The sequence below is a fragment of the Schistocerca nitens genome, chromosome 9, assembly GCF_023898315.1.
Source record: "Schistocerca nitens isolate TAMUIC-IGC-003100 chromosome 9, iqSchNite1.1, whole genome shotgun sequence".
NCBI lineage: Eukaryota > Metazoa > Arthropoda > Insecta > Orthoptera > Acrididae > Schistocerca > Schistocerca nitens.
The window spans coordinates 395735857-395755032 of record NC_064622.1 but is presented as its reverse complement, the minus strand read 5'-3'; the positions used below and the strand labels follow the sequence as shown (position 1 = coordinate 395755032).

Below are 19176 nucleotides of genomic sequence, written 5' to 3'. Positions count from 1 at the left end.
ACAGATAGCGTAGCTGCAGGACGGTTTCAAAATGGCGCCTGCATGTGATATACGTTACAAGTAACGTGTCGTCATTGAATTTCTCACTGCACAGAAAGAACCTGTGGGGAATATTAACAAACGCTTGTGCAAAGTCCGTGGAGCATCTGCTGTCGACAGAGGTACAGTTAGTCGCTGAGCACGGAGGATGAGGTCATCAGAAGGCGATTCGACAGAGCTTCACAATTCACAGTAGTCGGGGAGACCATCTACGTCTGTCACAGCTGACATGTTGCACCGAGCTGATGTTGTCACTCGCCATTAAAGGATGCCATTCGTGGAAGACATTTTGTGGACGATGAGGAGATGATTCATAGAGTGCACACTGGCTCCGCCACCAGGACGGGAATTGGTACCGACAGGGCATACACGGCCTTGTTTCGCGCTGGAGGTAGGGTGTGTAGATAAAACACCATTCTTTCGTGTGTGTAATTCTCATTATTTTCAATAAAGAATTGCTGAAGAAAAAAATGCGATTCATTACTTTCTGGGCAACCCTCGTAAAAGGTTATGTATTTCTACATCGGTCACAAATGAATGGCAATCAGATTGTGTTTCATCTAACCTAAGCTGAAATGTAGGAAAAATACCTAAGCCAAACCAAGGATTTCCATCACGTGAATGGCAAATGAGGAATGAGATATGTAATTTTCGTGAAGTGTCAGCTGTGGATGCACGATCCTCTTGTCGTCTACCAGCACAGAATGTTTGGTCAGCCTTCGTATGTGACTTCGCAACAGACAACACTTTTGTAAAAGAACCACAGAGTGAACACAATCTCTTCACGTTCGCTCCCTCTTTGGGTGCTTCCTTGATCGTCTCAGTGCTATGCCCTGTGATCTTCCCCCTCAATCATTATGTAACTTACGTACATATCGACAGACGATTAGATACTTGTGTCACGACCAGGACTGGAACATCGATTTCCAGCTTTTTTAGAGCAATAGTCATACCATTAGACTATGCAAACCCGTCATTTGGTGCGATCCAGATTTTCAGTCAGATAACACGGAGTGAAAACGGGAATTTGTGTCGCGTTACCAGCCCTACTTGAATAATCTGCTGTTAAGGTGACTGCTAACAAAGAGCTTTTATCTGCATTATACACGTGGTCCAACAACAAATGGTTCTAATGGCTCTGAGCACTATGGGACTTAACTTCTGAGGTCATCAGTCCCCTAGAACTTCGAACTACTTAAACCTAACTAACCTAAGGACATCACACACATCCATGCCCGAGGCAGGATTCGAACCTGCGACCGTAGCGGTCGCGCGGTGCCAGACTGAAGCGCCTATAACCGCTCGGCCAGACCGGCCGGCGGTCCAACAACAAGTTTTCCGTTATTAATCCAATAAATAGGACAAAATAGTAAATATCCGAGTTTCCAGTTTCTATAATCATCGACTTTAGTAAGTAATAGGTTTCTTCTGGAGTACTACTGCGCGCTATTGGATCCTTACCAGATAGTATTAGTGGAGGACATGGAAGGCGTTCAAAGACATGCAATTCGTTTTGTAATATCATGAAATTAAGTGAGAGAGTGTGTAAGTAGGCTGTTTAGGTTTTTATGTTGGCGACGCCACGTAGCGATCTGTATTAAAATCGCTGACTGCGCTGTGTGCAGTCTCTGAAAGGTTGGACTCGTTCGATTGTTCGTTAGTGTAGTGTTGGGAAGTTGGATGTGAACAGCGTGTAGCGTTGGGCAGTTGGAGATGAGCCGCCAGCAATGGTGGATGTGGGGAGAGAGATGCCAGAGTTTTGAGATGTTAATACACTCCTGGAAATTGAAATAAGAACACCGTGAATTCATTGTCCCAGGAAGGGGAAACTTTATTGACACATTCCTGGGGTCAGATACATCACATGATCACACTGACAGAACCACAGGCACATAGACACAGGCAACAGAGCATGCACAATGTCGGCACTAGTACAGTGTATATCCACCTTTCGCAGCAATGCAGGCTGCTATTCTCCCATGGAGACGATCGTAGAGATGCTGGATGTAGTCCTGTGGAACGGCTTGCCATGCCATTTCCACCTGGCGCCTCAGTTGGACCAGCGTTCGTGCTGGACGTGCAGACCGCGTGAGACGACGCTTCATCCAGTCCCAAACAAGCTCAATGGGGGACAGATCCGGAGATCTTGCTGGCCAGGGTAGTTGACTTACACCTTCTAGAGCACGTTGGGTGGCACGGGATACATGCGGACGTGCATTGTCCTGTTGGAACAGCAAGTTCCCTTGCCGGTCTAGGAATGGTAGAACGATGGGTTCGATGACGGTTTGGATGTACCGTGCACTATTCAGTGTCCCCTCGACGATCACCAGTGGTGTACGGCCAGTGTAGGAGATCGCTCCCCACACCCTGATGCCGGGTGTTGGACCTGTGTGCCTCGGTCGTATGCAGTCCTGATTGTGGCGCTCACCTGCACGGCGCCAAACACGCATACGACCATCATTGGCACCAAGGCAGAAGCGACTCTCATCGCTGAAGACGACACGTCTCCATTCGTCCCTCCATTCACGCCTGTCGCGACACCACTGGAGGCGGGCTGCACGATGTTGGGGCGTGAGCGGAAGACGGCCTAACGGTGTGCGGGACCGTAGCCCAGCTTCATGGAGACGGTTGCGAATGGTCCTCGCCGATACCCCAGGAGCAACAGTGTCCCTAATTTGCTGGGAAGTGGCGGTGCGGTCCCCTACGGCACTGCGTAGGATCCTACGGTCTTGGCGTGCATCCGTGCGTCGCTGCGGTCCGGTCCCAGGTCGACGGGCACGTGCACCTTCCGCCGACCACTGGCGACAACATCGATGTACTGTGGAGACCTCACGCCCCACGTGTTGAGCAATTCGGCGGTACGTCCACCCGGCCTCCCGCATGCCCACTATACGCCCTCGCTCAAAGTCCGTCAACTGCACATACGGTTCACGTCCACGCTGTCGCGGCATGCTACCAGTGTTAAAGACTGCGATGGAGCTCCGTATGCCACGGCAAACTGGCTGACACTGACGGCGGCGGTGCACAAATGCTGCGCAGCTAGCGCCATTCGACGGCCAAAAACGCGGTTCCTGGTGTGTCCGCTGTGCCGTGCGTGTGATCTTTGCTTGTACAGCCCTCTCGCAGTGTCCGGAGCAAGTATGGTGGGTCTGACACACCGGTGTCAATGTGTTCTTTTTTCCATTTCCAGGAGTGTATATGCGGACGATCTGGACGTGTGTCAGTCAGAAAAAGGAAATTTGTCAAAATAGATGTAAAGAATTTATATACAAATTATGACTTTTGAACACTATTAAGGTAAATACATTGTTTGTTGTCTATCAAAATCTTTCATTTGCTAACTATATACCTATCAGTAGTTAGTGCCTTCAGTAGTTAGAATCTTTTATTTAGCTGGCAGTATTGGCACTCGCTGTATTGCAGTAGTTCGAGTAACGAAGATAAGTGATTCATAAAGGGCTATTCTTTTGTGGGGATTATTAAAAGTCCGATTGCGTTGCGCTAAAATATTGTGTGTCAGTTTAGAAATGATCAGAATAAGTAAAGAGAAAACTGTCTGAGAACATTCAGTTTTACTCAGCTGTTTCTGTATCAAATAACGTAGAAGTTTAGCAGCACAGTCTTTCTTTACATTCAAAGGGGAAGTTTCAAGTGTCACGGATATGATAGACGCGTAGGGTGGCCATCATTGTGATAGAAACGTTTTTCTTTGTGGCGAGATCTTTTCACGTAATTACAGACACCAACGTTCTACTTCGAAAGCCAAAAGATAGGGAGAAATGATCATAGTGATAAAATAAAAGGAATCAGAACTCGCACAGGAATATTTAGATGTTAATTTTACTCACGAGCTATTCGAGACTGGAATGGTTGAGAATGAATCCTTAAGTGTGAATTGCGGATCAATCATATACAGAGTGGGGACAAATAAAAGTGGATTGGACGAGTGGATACGATTGGACGTGCATGTATGCATTTAACTACACCCTGTGACGTGCACACCATGTGGACACCCTCCACGTGATCCGCACCGATTCAGAGAGCAGAGCAGGCTGTGTCAGTTTGAGTGGAGCAGTGCAAATGGAACGATGGTGCTCACAGTGGAGCAGCGGGTGTTTGTTGTGAACCGTTACATGACAAGAAAGTCGTGGCAACGGTGCGATCAGTTGTTTGCTCAGAAGTTTAATGGTGTCAAAGTGCCAGAAAAGAGTACCTTGCGGTGTTCGGTCCAAAACTGGCACCAGAGTGGATCTGTTTTGAACATGCCAAAAAACATTTCGAAATATACTCGCACACCAGAAAATGTGGTTGCAGTTCACCAGAAAATACTTCAGAGTCCTACCAAACCAACCCGACACCTGTCGCAAGAAACCGGCAAATCTCGTCGATCATGCGGATGAATACCCCACCTGGACCTGCACATGCATCCCTACTCGGTGTCTGTTGCTCATGCATTAAAACCATCAGATGCTTCTCAGCGCCTCCACTGTTGTGAGTGGCTGTTCGTTGATATAACAATAAATGTCTTGGACATGGATCTGTTCTTTATGTCTGGTGAAGCCTGGTTTCACCTGAGTGGTTATGTCAACTCACAGAATCACAGGTTCTGGGCAGCGGAGAATCTGCATAACTTCGACAAAACACCATTGCATGAACATAAAGTTGAAGCATGCTGTGCAGTGTCTGCAAGCCGCGTTATTCGTTCCATCTTCTTTCATCAGACGGTGACTTTGGCGCATTACATTGCCAACATTTAGAAACCCTTTGTGGCGGCATTAACGGAGGAGGAAAAGGTCAATAGTTACTTCCAACAGTATGGAGCAACTGCCCATACAGCTGTCTCAGACTTGGAGCACATATACACAGTCTTCACGCCTGACAGCGTTGTTAGCAGAGGTCAGTCTGGTCGCAGCCATAGCTGGCCTCCCAGATCGCCTGATCTGTCAGTGTGCGATTACATTGTGTGGGGAGCCCTCAAGTCTAAGGTGTATTGCAAGAACCCTGACTTCAAGAACTGCAGCAGAACATTTCGGACGAGACTGCAGCAATTCCAGCGGTCCAACTTCGATCCGCCTTCAATGATTTGCTGGCTAGTGCCAGATGAATGACAGTCACTTTCAATATGTGCCGTAGTCAGGTTAGTACTGTATTTCCTTTCCTCTGCTGGGTTCCTATGTACAAGGGTGTTTTTTAAGTAAGGACCGTCTGAACATAAGTACACAACGCAGGGTTATTTCAAAAAAGTAAGTTTATTTTCATAAAGTACATACACTACTGGCTATTAAAATTGCTATACCACGAAGATGACGTGCTACAGACGCGAAATTTAACCGACAGGAATAAGATGCTGTGAAATGCAAATGATTACCTTTTCAGAGGATTCACACAAGGTTGGCACCGGTGGCGACACCTACAACGTGCTGACATGAGGAAAGTTTCCAACCGATTTCTCATACACAAACAGCAGCTGACCGGCCTTGCCTGGTGAAACGTTGTTGTGATGCCTCGTGTAAGGAGGAGAAATGCGTACCATGACGTTTTCGACTTTGATAAAGGTCGGATTGTAGCCTATCGCTATTTCGGTTTATCTTATCGCGACATTGCTGCTCGCGTTGATCGAGATCCAATGACTGTTGGCACAATATGGAATCGGTGGGTTCAGGAGGGTAATACGGAACGCCGTGCTGGATCCCAGTGGCCTCCTATCACTAGCAGTCGAGATGACAGGCATCTTATCCGCATGACTGTAACGGATCGTGCAGCCACGTCTCGATCCCTGAGTCAACAGATGGGGACGTTTGCAAGACAACAACCATCTGCACGAACAGTTCGACGACGTTTACAGGAGCATGGACTATCAGCTCGGAGACCGTGGCTGCGGTTACCCTTGACACTGCATCACAGACAGGAGCGCGGGAGATGGTGTACTCAACGACGAACCTGGGTGCACGAATGGCAAAACGTCATTTTTTCGGATGAATCAAGGTTCTGTTTACAGCATCACGATGGTCGCATCCGTGTTTGGCGACATCGCGGTGAACGCATATTGGAAGCGTGTATTCGTCATCGCCATACTGGCGTATCACCCGGCGTGGTGGTATGGGGTGCCATTGGTTACACGTCTCGGTCACCTCCTGTTTGCATTGACGGCACTTTGAACAGTGGACGTTACATTTCAGATGTGTTACGACCCGTGACGCTACCCTTCATTCGATCCCTGCGAAACCCTGCATTTCAGCAGGATAATGCACGACCGCATGTTGCAGGTCCTGTACTGGCCTTTCTGGACGCAGAAAATGTTCGACTGCTGCCCTGGCCAGCACATTCTCCAGATCTCTCTCCAATTGAAAACTTCTGGTCAATGGTGGCCGAGCAACTAGCTCGTCTCAATACGCCAGTCACTACTCTTGATAAACTGTGGTATCGTGTTGAAGCTGCATGGGCAGCTGTACCTGTACATGCCATCAAAGCTCTGTGACTCAATGCCCAAGCGTATCAAGGCCGTTATTACTGCCAGATTTGGCTGTTCTGGGTACTGATTTCTCAGGATCTATGCACCCAAATTGCGTGAAAATGTAATGACATGTCAGTTCTAGTATAATATATTTGTCCAATGAATATCCGTTTATCATCTGCATTTCTTCTTGGTGTAGTAATTTTAATGACCAGTAGTGTACTTCACTCTATTTTTCGACATAGTAGCCAAGTTTGTTCAAAGACGTAGCATACTTCTCAACCAATTTTAAAATACCCTCTTGATAAAAACTTGCCGCAGTCATCATTGTAACGGTTGCCACTGAGGTGTTGTTTGAGGTGGAGGAACAGATGGTAATAGCTCTGTGTAAGATCAGGACTGTAGGGTGGTTGGTCTGAAACTTCCCAGCCAAAACTGTCCAATAAATCGCGGGTCTGACCTGCAGTGTGAGGTCTTGCATTGTCACGGAGAAGGACAATTCCCTTTGTAAGCATGCTGCGTCTTTTGTTTTCAATCGCTCTGCGTAGCTTTCTCAGGGTTTGGCAGTATACTTCTGAATTGATAGTGGTTCCTCGTTGCATGAAGTCGACCAACAAAACACCATTCCTATCCCAAAACACCGACGTCATGGTTTTGTGTTGGGACATAGTCTGTTTGGCCTTCATCTTTACAGCCGAGTGTGTGTGTTTCCATTCCATGCTCTGTTGCTTCGATTCGGGCGTGATATGCGAAACCCATGTTTCGGATCCAGTTACGATCTGACTCAAGAAGCAGTCACCTTCTTCGTGATAACGAGTCAAGAACTTCATCGCACACTCAAATCTTTGGTTTTAGTAGTTCTCTGTCAGGAGTTTCGGGACCCAACAGGAGCACAGTTTCCTAAACTTTAGCTGTTCAGAAACAATGTTGTAAAGCATTGATCTCGACACGTCAGGAAATTCGTTTGAGATACCTGTTATTGTGAAGCGCCTGTTTTCACGAATCCTCGCTTCAAGTGAAACCACCAAATCGTCTGTAATCAAAGAAGGGCGATTGGAGTGGTCCTCATCATGGACATTGTCACGGCCATCTTTGAATTCTCGTACCCACTTACGCGCTTTGCTTTCACTCATAGCAGTGTCGCCGTACACTTCGAAAATCTGTCGATGAATTTCTGCAGCAGACACGTTCCTTGCTGACAAAAACCGTATCATGAGCGAATCTCAAACACGGCGGGGGAGTTGATAGTCTTAAACATTTTAAAAGCTCAGAACAGAACCGTACAGGTTAGCTACAGAGCTGAAATTGAGCACAGTTGTTCCCGAGGCATGCTGCTACACGACGCACGCGCTCGTTGCGGTATGCGCGCGAACTACTAGTGTCTACAGCAAAACGGACCTTACTTAAAAAAAGTCGCCTCGTACCGTGGAACTCTGTGCTACGGACCACTTGTATTTGCCGTACCCTATATATGGGATGATCGAAGAGTTTCCGTTGGAAGGCCGTACAGTCCATTACTGCCATGAGCATTGAGGCCAATCATCCCACCAGGTTGAAGATATCCGTTTGGTAAAACACTGTGCCTTTCAGCGTGATGAAGTCTGCAACTGCCTGCTGCACATCATCGTCCTACAAGAATCGTCGACCGTTAATTCTCTTTTTTAAGGGACCAAAGGCGTGGTAATCGTACGAGGAGAAATCGAGCCTGTAGGGCGGGTGCTCAAGTGCCTCCCACTTGAGTCGGCGTAACTTCTACGTTACGACATTTGCGATATGGACGTGCGTTATCACGAAGAAACAGCACCACTCGTCGCAGTTTTGGTTTTGGATAGGCATCCTGTCCCATACACATTCTTCATTCTCCAATGGATGGTTACCGGAGTTTGACCTTCAGCAACCAAGAAAAAAATAACAGTGCGTTGGCCATTTTCGGACGCATTTAGTAATAACGTCGTCATAGTTCACGCTTCCGCATTTACCGTGCACACGTCACAAAGACATGAATGCTACACTGATCACTTACATGTCGGTTCTCATACAGGAAGACTCCTTCCATCGTGTACAAACTCAAGGGTTGATCAATTGGAGGACACGGAACAAAAAGGGCCTAGTCCGGAACTGCATGGTCTCCATGCTAGAGACCATTTATTCTATCATATATTGTTACAGAGACTGCGGTCTAATACGCTCTGTACCATGCAGCCACAGTTACCGTATATGTTGAAAATGGCTTCCATGTGCCTCAATGCATGCGTGTACACACCGTAGCATGTTCTGTGTCACACGTTCACAACGTTCAGGCTTCAACCAAACAGTGTCAAAGACAGCATGAATACGCTGTTCCACATCTGGAATGGATTATGCATACACGATACTTTTGAGTGGCCCCATAACCAGAAATCGCACAGGCTGAGATCCAGTGAATGAACAGGCTATGCAACTGGATTCCCTCGTCCGGTCCAAACAGGGAAGACACGACTGTGATGCGTCCGGAAATTAACAGCGAAGTGGGCTGGAGCACCATCACGTAGCAGCCACATAATCCTTCGAATCATCAATGGCACTTCTTCCAGCAGGGGACGCAAAGTCACCCGCAAGAAACGCCAATAGTTCCGGTCTGTTAGGCGACGTCGGAGGAAGACTGGTCCCAAAATACGGTCTACATCTACATCTACATCTACATCTACATCCATACTCCGCAAGCCACCTGACGGTGTGTGGCGGAGGGTACCCTGAGTACCTCTATCGGTTCTCCCTTCTATTCCAGTCTCGTATCGTTCGTGGAAAGAAGGATTGTCGGTATGCTTCTGTGTGGGCTCTAATCTCTCTGATTTTATCCTCATGGTCTCTTCGCGAGATATACGTAGGAGGGAGCAATATACTGCTTGAATCATCGGTGAAGGTATGTTCTCGAAACTTTAACAAAAGCCCGTACCGAGCTACTGAGCGTCTCTCCCGCAGAGTCTTCCACTGGAGTTTATCTATCATCTCCGTAACGCTTTCGCGATTACTAAATGATCCTGTAACGAAGCGCGCTGCTCTTCGTTGGATCTTCTCTATCTCTTCTATCAACCCTATCTGGTACGGATCCCACACTGCTGAGCAGTATTCAAGCAGTGAGCGAACAAGTGTACTGTAACCTACTTCCTTTGTTTTCGGATTGCATTTCCTTAGGATTCTTCCAATGAATCTCAGTCTGGCATCTGCTTTACCGACGATCAACTTTATATGATCATTCCATTTTAAATCACTCCTAATGCGTACTCCTAGATAATTTATGGAATTAACTGCTTCCAGTTGCTGACCTGCTATTTTGTAGCTAAATGATAAGGGATCTATCTTCCTATGTATTCGCAGCACATTACACTTGTCTACATTGAGATTCAGTTGCCATTCCCTGCACCATGCGTCAATTCGCTGCAGATCCTCCTGCATTTCAGTACAATTTTCCATTGTTACAACCTCTCGATACACCACAGCATCATCTGCAAAAAGCCTCAGTGAACTTCCGATATCATCCACAAGGTCATTTATGTATATTGTGAATAGCAACGGTCCTATGACACTACCCTGCGGCACACCTGAAATCACTCTTCATTCGGAAGACTTCTCTCCATTGAGAATGACATGCTGCGTTCTGTTATCTAGGAACTCTTCAATCCAATCACACAATTTGTCTGATAGTCCATATGCTCTTACTTTGTTCATTAAACGACTGTGGGGAACTGTATCGAACGCCTTGCGGAAGTCAAGAAACACAGCATCTACCTGTGAACCCGTGTCAATGGCCCTCTGAGTCTCGTGGACGAATAGCGGTCGCCAATTATGCCGGCCCACACATTCCGGCTACGCTAATGCTGATGATTCGCCGTCACCATACCATGAAGGTTATGCATACTATCCCACAGATGACTGTTATAATCGTTGAAGGTACTACTCCACGTAAAGCTGGCCTCATCTGTGAATAGGATAGATGGCAAAAATCCCGGAAGCGTGGTTGCCTGACGAAGACCCTGTGACAAAACAACTCCAGACGTGGAAAGTCTGTCGCTGGTAAGACCTGCACACGCTTTAAGTGATAAGGGTAGTAACAGTTGCCATGGAGAATGTTCCACATGGTCGTCTGGCTTACCCTATACTGGCAGACCAGCTACATGGTACTGACACGGGCGGTCGCCTTCCACAGTGTTCATCACATTTTCCTCCAAGTCTGGTGTCCTAACATTTTGGGTGCGTCCTTCATGATTTCCTACTTCTTGAAACGACCCTGTCTCAGGCGAACGGTGAAACTCTGCTGCAAACATTGAATACTATGGGTATTGTCGGCGGAGATAGGTCTCGTAATACAACCTTGCTGCCCGCCGCCCGTTGCAATTTGACTTTCTGTAAGTAAACACCGTGTCAGCAAGCTCTCGATTCGAATACGGAGCTGTTGTGTACAGCGACTTATCACATCCGCTACAAGGTGAGCCAGCAAGCGATGTGAAACGGACACACCGTTACCAATTACTATGACAGGAGAGGGCGCTAGGGCATGACGTATGAGGAACAGTACCACCCTCTAGGAGGAAACGACGCATACTATAACCGTAGCTGTGTGGTGCAGCGCGCATTAGACCGCGGTCTCTGTAACAAAGTATGATTGAATAAATGGTCTCTAACATGGAAACCATGCATTTCCGGATATAAGTTCATTAGACCTTTTTTGCTCCATATCCTCTCGTCGATCACCCCCTAGAGTTTGTACACGGTGGAAAAAATCACCCTGTATACCCGCTTATAGATGCAGATGTACACTCATAGATGCTGTTGAGTTTGAATGCATCCGACAGCCAAGTACTGAGTTTTAGAAATATGTTCGTCATGGACGGTTACGAATTTAATCATTTCGCGATCTCGATTATGGTATTTATTATTTTCAGTATGATAACTCACCATAATGTGGGCCAATACATATTCTTTACTGTCAAAAGAGCACCGACCTCGTTTTCAACCATATTCGTGTACATCAAGTTCCCGATAACCAAGTTGGGGTTTATTCGATTTGAAGATGTCCGTGCATCATTGGGCGATTTTTTTTTTTTTTTTTAATGAGGTGTTCTCTGAAAGGGCAACGCATTTCGTCATCCTGCGAAATATGTGCTTGTTTGTGAAGTACCTTCTTCTTTGCGTTACTGGACCAAAGTTAGATGGCGGAGGCGATGAAATACGGATCTCATGAAATAGTTTGCGCAAGAAGATTCAGACATCTGCAGTTTCTGGAAATCTATGAATGTATCGATGCAGTTCACTGTATTTGCAAAGCTTTGTACAATGTGAAGACACCACTATTATCTTGCTCGTGAAAGAAAATTGCAACGTCCTCAGCTGGAAATGGCTTTGAAGGTAATAGTGGTGAGGAATGTGATATTACCACTCGTCTGACCGATATTGCGAAACAAATTTCAGGCTGCGAACACGTGTGTGATGAATCATCCGCGAGTGGTTAAAAAGCGATGCCAATAAACCGGTGTTCGTGGACTCAAGTGACGCGAATATAGTGAACAAAGTGCGTTCGGTGGAGGAAGTGAGCGAAGATGAGATGATCGAGGAAACCGTTGTCACCCGCGCCGAGGCACTGTAATACGTTGATGGCACAGGACAGAATTCGTTTGATTACATCGATTTCTTGATTTTCCGGAAAATATGAATGAAAAACACAAACGCAAAAATTTTACGATTATTTCAAAAATGGTTCAAATGACTCTGAGCACTATGGACATCTGAGGTCATCAGTCTCCTAGACTTAGAACTACTTAAACCTAACTAACCTAAGGACATCACACACATCCATGCCCGAGGCAGGATTCGAACCTGCGACCGTAGCAGCAGTGCAGTTCCAGACTGAAGAGCCTAGAACCACTCGGCCACAGCGGCCGGTTACGGTTATTTCCCGAAAGTTAATTGAAAGCTATTGATATGAAACACACTGTTCAAAGTGTATTCTGTAAATATGTTGTTACTTATCGGCGAGCGTAGTTAAACTAATGAAGTGGGCTTCGAACTATGACATGTATCCGTAAAAAAAGTACATTTTGAACGACGTGTGTTTTTGGACAATTCGTGCAGTGTGAGGTACGCTATATTTCAATTCATCTGTATAAGAAAAATTATCTCGTCGTTTGTATCAAAGGATGACGTCACATTTCGTATAATAACCATATCGAACTAAGTCTAAATATTGCGCAATTTTACCATAGCCCGTACATCATTACCTGAAAATGGCTCATATTTCGAAATCCTGTTTGTGAGATAACCTATAACACATAGTCTTTTCTAAAATACAGAAGAATGTCAACCAAAGCAAACAGAAAATAATTTCTAAGTTTGTATTATGTAGACTGAAGTAGTGTTACAACCTACGCCATAAATTATTTTGAACTTCAGCCGACAAAATCGCTGATAAAATTTGAATCAATCTCTGCGTGGTAAGGGGAATGGGTCACAACACTAACTTTAACATCTCTAATGGCTATTTAGCAAAGAACTTTTGGCGTATGCGTTGTGTTATTCGACGAACATGATTTTGTGGGCTTTGTAATTCGTTTTCTATCTATGAAACAATTCAGGTTTTTTTCCACTCAGGTTTGCAGCTTCACAGAATACACAAAACTGACGTCAACCGAACGTGTGTTCACCGATAGGCTGAACCACTCCTAGAGACTCAGCTGCGCAGTACAGCTGCGCAGTATCAGCTAGAAAAACAAAAACGTATCGCAATAAATTAGTGCTAAATAATAAAGGGAAGAACCTTTTTGCTAGCACAGTAGAGATTTCTCCCCCAGTCAACAACGTTGCTTACATGTGTTAAATAATCACCAACACTCTTTGTACGTATCAAGAAAGGACGACTGGTGCTATATTTGGAAGAGTTGTGCGACGCACCACGCGAATGAGCGCAGGATAGCAGTGTAGAGCAGATGTAGCCACTCATGGGGCAACGAATTAGCTTTCATGAGTAGCGACATCCGTGATTTGCAACAGCAGAGATGTTATACAACAGAAGCTATACGCTGGACTCACCTCATGGTTGGAGTTGTTCGGTTACCTGGAGCAGACTGTGGCCAGCTGCCCCCGATATCTGCTTATCTGCAGCTCACGCCCAGATAACGACGTTGCGGCTGTCGCCTGTTTAACGTCGCCGCTGACTGTTCTTCCGTGAATCACAGAAATCTGCGTATTCTGTATTAGCCTGTAATTATCTGTATTTCGGAATTTTTCCGATAAGCTCTCGCTGCCGGCAGGAGTTAAAACTGTTGCCTTTCGTATAGGTTCCTGTATCTACACTCGATAACTACCTGATCCTTTATGACGTTTTGCAAAGTAAGTTCGCAGGGCGTGTTGAAACTACATCTACAGCGATACTCCTCAATACACCTTACGGTGTGTGGCGGAGCGTAGTTTATGTACCACTTACTTCCCCTTCTTCCTGTTCCAGTCACGAATGATTCACGGGAAAAACGATTGCTGATAAGCCTCCATGTCAGTTCGAGTCTCTAATTTTACCTTCATGGTCGTATCGCGAGATATTCGTAAAAGGAAGTAATATATCAGTTGACTCTTCTACGGAAGTACGTTCTCGGTTCAAATGGTTCAAATGGCTCTGAGCACTATGGGACTTAACTCTGAGGTCATCAGTCCCCTAGAACTTAGAACTACTTAAACCTAACTAACCTAAGGACATCACACACATCCATGCCCGAGGCAGGATTCGAACCGCTCGGCTACTGCGGCCGGCCACGTTCTCGGTACTTTTAACAGTAAACCACACTATGATTCAGAATGACTCTCTTGCAGTGTCTGCCTGTGGTGCTGGCTGAGAATATCTTTGAGGCTTTCGCGCTAGCCAAATGAACCTGTAACGAAACGCGCAGCTCTTTTTAGGATCTCTATTTCCTCTATCAGTCCTATATGGTACTTATCCCAGACTGCCGTGCAATACGCAATTACTGGCCGAATGAATGTTTTGTCATCTACCTCCCTTGTTGTAGATTATAGTTCATGAGGATTATTTCAATGACTGTCTGGCCAACGATTAGTTTTATGTTGTCGTTCCACTCCAGCTTGCTCCGTATGCGTAATCATGGATATTTTATGGATGAGGCTGCTTCCAGTGACTGTTCTGCAATCGTATAGTTCCATTAGAACTACTGACAGCCTGGGGAGAGCCAGTCCTGACAAACTCTACCATCTGGTGAGCAGGGTGTATGAGACAGGCGAAATACCCTCAGACTTCAAGAAGAATATAATAATTCCAATCCCAAAGAAAGCAGGTGTTGACAGATGTGAGAATTACCGAACAATCAGTTTAATAAGCCACAGCTGCAAAATACTAATTCGAATTCTTTACAGACGAATGGAAAAACTGATAGAAGCCGACCTCGGGGAAGATCAGTTTGGATTCCTTAGAAATGTTGGAACACGTGAGGCAATACTGACCCTACGACTTATCTTAGAAGAAAGGTTAAGGAAAGGCAAACATACGTTTCTAGCATTTGTAGACTTAGAGAAAGCTTTTGACAATGTTGATTGGAATACTCTCTTTCAAATTCTGAAGGTGGCAGGGGTAAAATACAGGGAGCAAAAGGCTATTTGCAATTTGTACAGAAAGCAGATGGCAGTTATAAGAGTCGAGGGGTATGAAAGGGAAGCAGTGGTTGGGAAGGGAGTGAGACAGGGTTGTAGCCTATCCCCGATGTTATTCAATCTGTATATTAAGCAAGCAGTAAAGGAAACAAAAGAAAAGTTCGGAGTAGGTATTAAAATCCATGGAGATGAAATAAAAACTTCGAGGTTCGACGGTGACATTGTAATTCTGTCAGACACAGCAAAGGACTTGGAAGAGCAGTTGAACGGAATGGACAGTGTCTTGAAAGGAGGATATAAGATAAACAACAACAAAAGCAAAACGAGGATAATGGAATGTATTCGAATTAAGTCGGGTGATGCTGAGGGTATTAGATTAGGAAATGAGACAGTTAAAGTAGTAAAGGAGTTTTGCTATTTGGGGAGGAAGGTAACTGATGATGGTCGAAGTAGAGAGGATATAAAATGTAGACTGGCAATGGCAAGGAAAGCGTTTCTGAAGAAGAAAAATTTGTTAACATCGAGTATAGATTTAAATGTCAGGAAGTCGTTTCTGAAAGTATTTGTATGGAGTGTAGCCATGTATGGAAGTGAAACGTGGACGATAAATAGACAAGAAGAGAATAGAAGCTTTCGAAATGTGGTGCTACAGAAGAATGCTGAAGATTAGATGGGTAGATCACATAACTAATGAGGAGGTATTGAATAGAATTGGAGAGAAGATGAGCTTGTGGCACAACGTGACTAGAAGAAGGGATCGGTTGGTAGGGCATGTTCTGAGACATCGAGGGATCACCAATTTAGTATTGGAGGGCAGCGTGGAGGGTAAAAATCGAAGAGGGAGACCAAGAGATGAATACACTAAACAGATTCAGAAGGATGTAGGTTGCAGCAGGTACTGGGAGATGAAGAAGCTTGCACAGGATCGAGTAGCATGGAGAGCTGCATCAAACCAGTCTCAGGACTGGAGACCACAACAACAACAACATGCATAAGAGTTTACATTTGTTTATGTTGAGGATCAATTGGCAGTCCCTGCACCAAACATCGAACTTCTGCAAGTCATCCTGGTTTCAGTTCAGTTTTCTAGCGCTGCGATTTTCCTGTGTTCAGCATTATCATCCGCGAAAAGCCTCATGGAACTTCCGGCTCCATTAAGTCATTTATACAGAGAGTGACCCAAAAGTGCGGAAACATTTGAAAATGCAGTAATTCACGGAATAATGTAGGTAGAGAGGTATAACTTGATACACATGCCTGAAATGGCGTAGGGTTTTATTGAAAACAAAAACGAGTGCAAAACCCGGCAAACAGATGGCGCTGGACAGCAACACGTCAGTGACACTGCATGAGAGTCGTGTTTGAAAGTGCAGAATTTGGGCTACCGAAAATCCTATAACTGTCGTGGAAACCAAGCTGCGTGACGAGAGAGTCGCAGTGTAGTGTGGATTTAACTCATCAATAGTTATCGGACCTTTTTTCTTCGAGTTAATGCAGGGGTGCCGCTTTTCAGACTGTCAGCTTGGCGGGTGCGAGGTACGCCGATACATTACAGAATAGCATCATCCCTAGCCTGGCTAATAAACACCTGCTGGAAGGTACGACTTTTATACACGATGGTGCACAACACCAAATTCATCTACATCTACATACAGTGTGTTTCAAAAATGACCGGTATATTTGAAACGGCAATAAAAACTAAACGAGCAGCGATAGAAATACACCGTTTGTTGCAATATGCTTGGGACAACAGTACATTTTCAGGCAGACAAACTTTCGAAATTACAGTAGTTACAATTTTCAACAACAGATGGCGCTGCAAGTGATGTGAAAGATATAGAAGACAACGCAGTCTGTGGGTGCGCCATTCTGTACGTCGTCTTACTGCTGTAAGCGTGTGCTGTTCACAACGTGCAAGTGTGCTGTAGACAACATGGTTTATTCCTTAGAACAGAGGATTTTTCTGGTGTTGGAATTCCACCGCCTAGAACACAGTGTTGTTGCAACAAGACGAAGTTTTCAACGGAGGTTTAATGTAACCAAAGGACCGAAAAGCGATACAATAAAGGATCTGTTTGAAAAATTTCAACGGACTGGGAACGTGACGGATGAACGTGCTGGAAAGGTAGGGCGACCGCGTACGGCAACCACAGAGGGCAACGCGCAGCTAGTGCAGCAGGTGATCCAACAGCGGCCTCGGGTTTCCGTTCGCCGTGTTGCAGCTGCGGTCCAAATGACGCCAACGTCCACGTATCGTCTCATGCGCCAGAGTTTACACCTCTATCCATACAAAATTCAAACGCGGCAACCCCTCAGCGCCGCTACCATTGCTGCACGAGAGACATTCGCTAACGATATAGTGCACAGGATTGATGACGGCGATATGCATGTGGGCAGCATTTGGTTTACTGACGAAGCTTATTTTTACCTGGACGGCTTCGTCAATAAACAGAACTGGCGCATATGGGGAACCGAAAAGCCCCATGTTGCAGTCCCATCGTCCCTGCATCCTCAAAAAGTACTGGTCTGGGCCGCCATTTCTTCCAAAGGAATCATTGGCCCATTTTTCAGATCCGAAACGATTACTGCATCACGCTATCTGGACATTCTTCGTGAATTTGTGGCGGTACAAACTGCCTTAGACGACACTGCGAACACCTCGTGGTTTATGCAAGATGGTGCCCGGCCACATCGCACGGCCGACGTCTTTAATTTCCTGAATGAATATTTTGATGATCGTGTGATTGCTTTGGGCTATCCGAAACATACAGGAGGCGGCGTGGATTGGCCTCCCTATTCGCCAGACATGAACCCCTGTGACTTCTTTCTGTGGGGACACTTGAAAGACCAGGTGTACCGCCAGAATCCAGAAACAATTGAACAGCTGAAGCAGTACATCTCATCTGCATGTGAAGCCATTCCGCCAGACACGTTGTCAAAGGTTTCGGGTAATTTCATTCAGAGACTACGCCATATTATTGCTACGCATGGTGGATATGTGGAAAATATCGTACTATAGAGTTTCCCAGACCGCAGCGCCATCTGTTGTTGAAAATTGTAACTACTGTAATTTCGAAAGTTTGTCTGCCTGAAAATGTACTGTTGTCCCAAGCATATTGCAACAAACGGTGTATTTCTATCGCTTCTCGTTTAGTTTTTATTGCCGTTTCAAATATACCGGTCATTTTTGAAACACCCTGTATATATCCCTACTCCGCTAGCCACCAAGCTGTGTGTGGCGGACGGAGCAATTCGCGGCAAAGTCATATTCCCCCCCCCCCCCCCCTTTGTTCCACTCGGGGATCGCGCGAGGGAAAAACGACTGTCTGAACGCCTTTGTACGAGCTCTAATTTCCCTTATCTTTGAATGGTGATCATTGCGTGATTTGAAAGTTGGTGGTAATAATATATGCTCTACATCCCCGGTGAAAATCGGACTTCGGAATTTAGTGAGCAGCGCCTTCCGTTTATGGCGTCGTCTATCTGCAAGTGTGTCCCACTTCAAACTTTCTATACGATTTCTAACGCTTTCGCGATGGCTAAATGTACGTGTCACGGTTCTTGCCGCTCTTCTTTGGACCTTCTCAGTCTCTTGAATCAGACCCAACTGGTAAGTGTCCCATACAGACGAACTCAAAAACTGGACGAACTAACGTATTGTAGTCTATTTCCTTTGTTGGAGGACTACATCGCTTCAGGGTTCTACCAATAAACCACAACCCAGAGTTCGCCTTACCCGGTACTTGTGTAATCTGATCAGTCCATTTGAGATCATTTCGAATAGTCGCACCCAGATACTTGACGGGTGTTACCGCTTCCAAACACTGGGCATTTATTTTGTACTCGTGCATTAATGGGAATTTTCGCCTTGTTATATGCAGTAGGTTACACTTGCTAATATTGAGAGAATTTCTACACGTGTAAAACAGGATCGGGTGCTGAGCAGCCGCTTCAGTCACGCTTGGCCTCTAGGAGGCCCAGATCACAGTCTGTGTGCTTATTGGTTGTGGAGTTACCTGAAGTAGCAAGTCTACCGCGATCGTCCGATCTCATTACAG

At 45.7% G+C, this 19176-nt stretch overlaps 1 protein-coding gene across 1 annotated transcript in view; it reads right to left on the bottom strand.

Annotated features, from left to right (window-relative positions):
• Nucleotides 1–13687, bottom strand: part of LOC126203276 (leucine-rich repeat-containing protein 15-like) — a 123479-nt gene extending 109792 nt beyond the window's left edge. Inside the window, exon 1 of the mRNA XM_049937532.1 lies at nt 13556–13687. Coding sequence (XP_049793489.1) covers nt 13556–13560 — 5 coding nt within the window. The 5' untranslated portion in view covers nt 13561–13687. The remainder of the gene's footprint in view (nt 1–13555) is intronic.
• Between the last annotated feature and the right edge of the window lie 5489 nt (nt 13688–19176).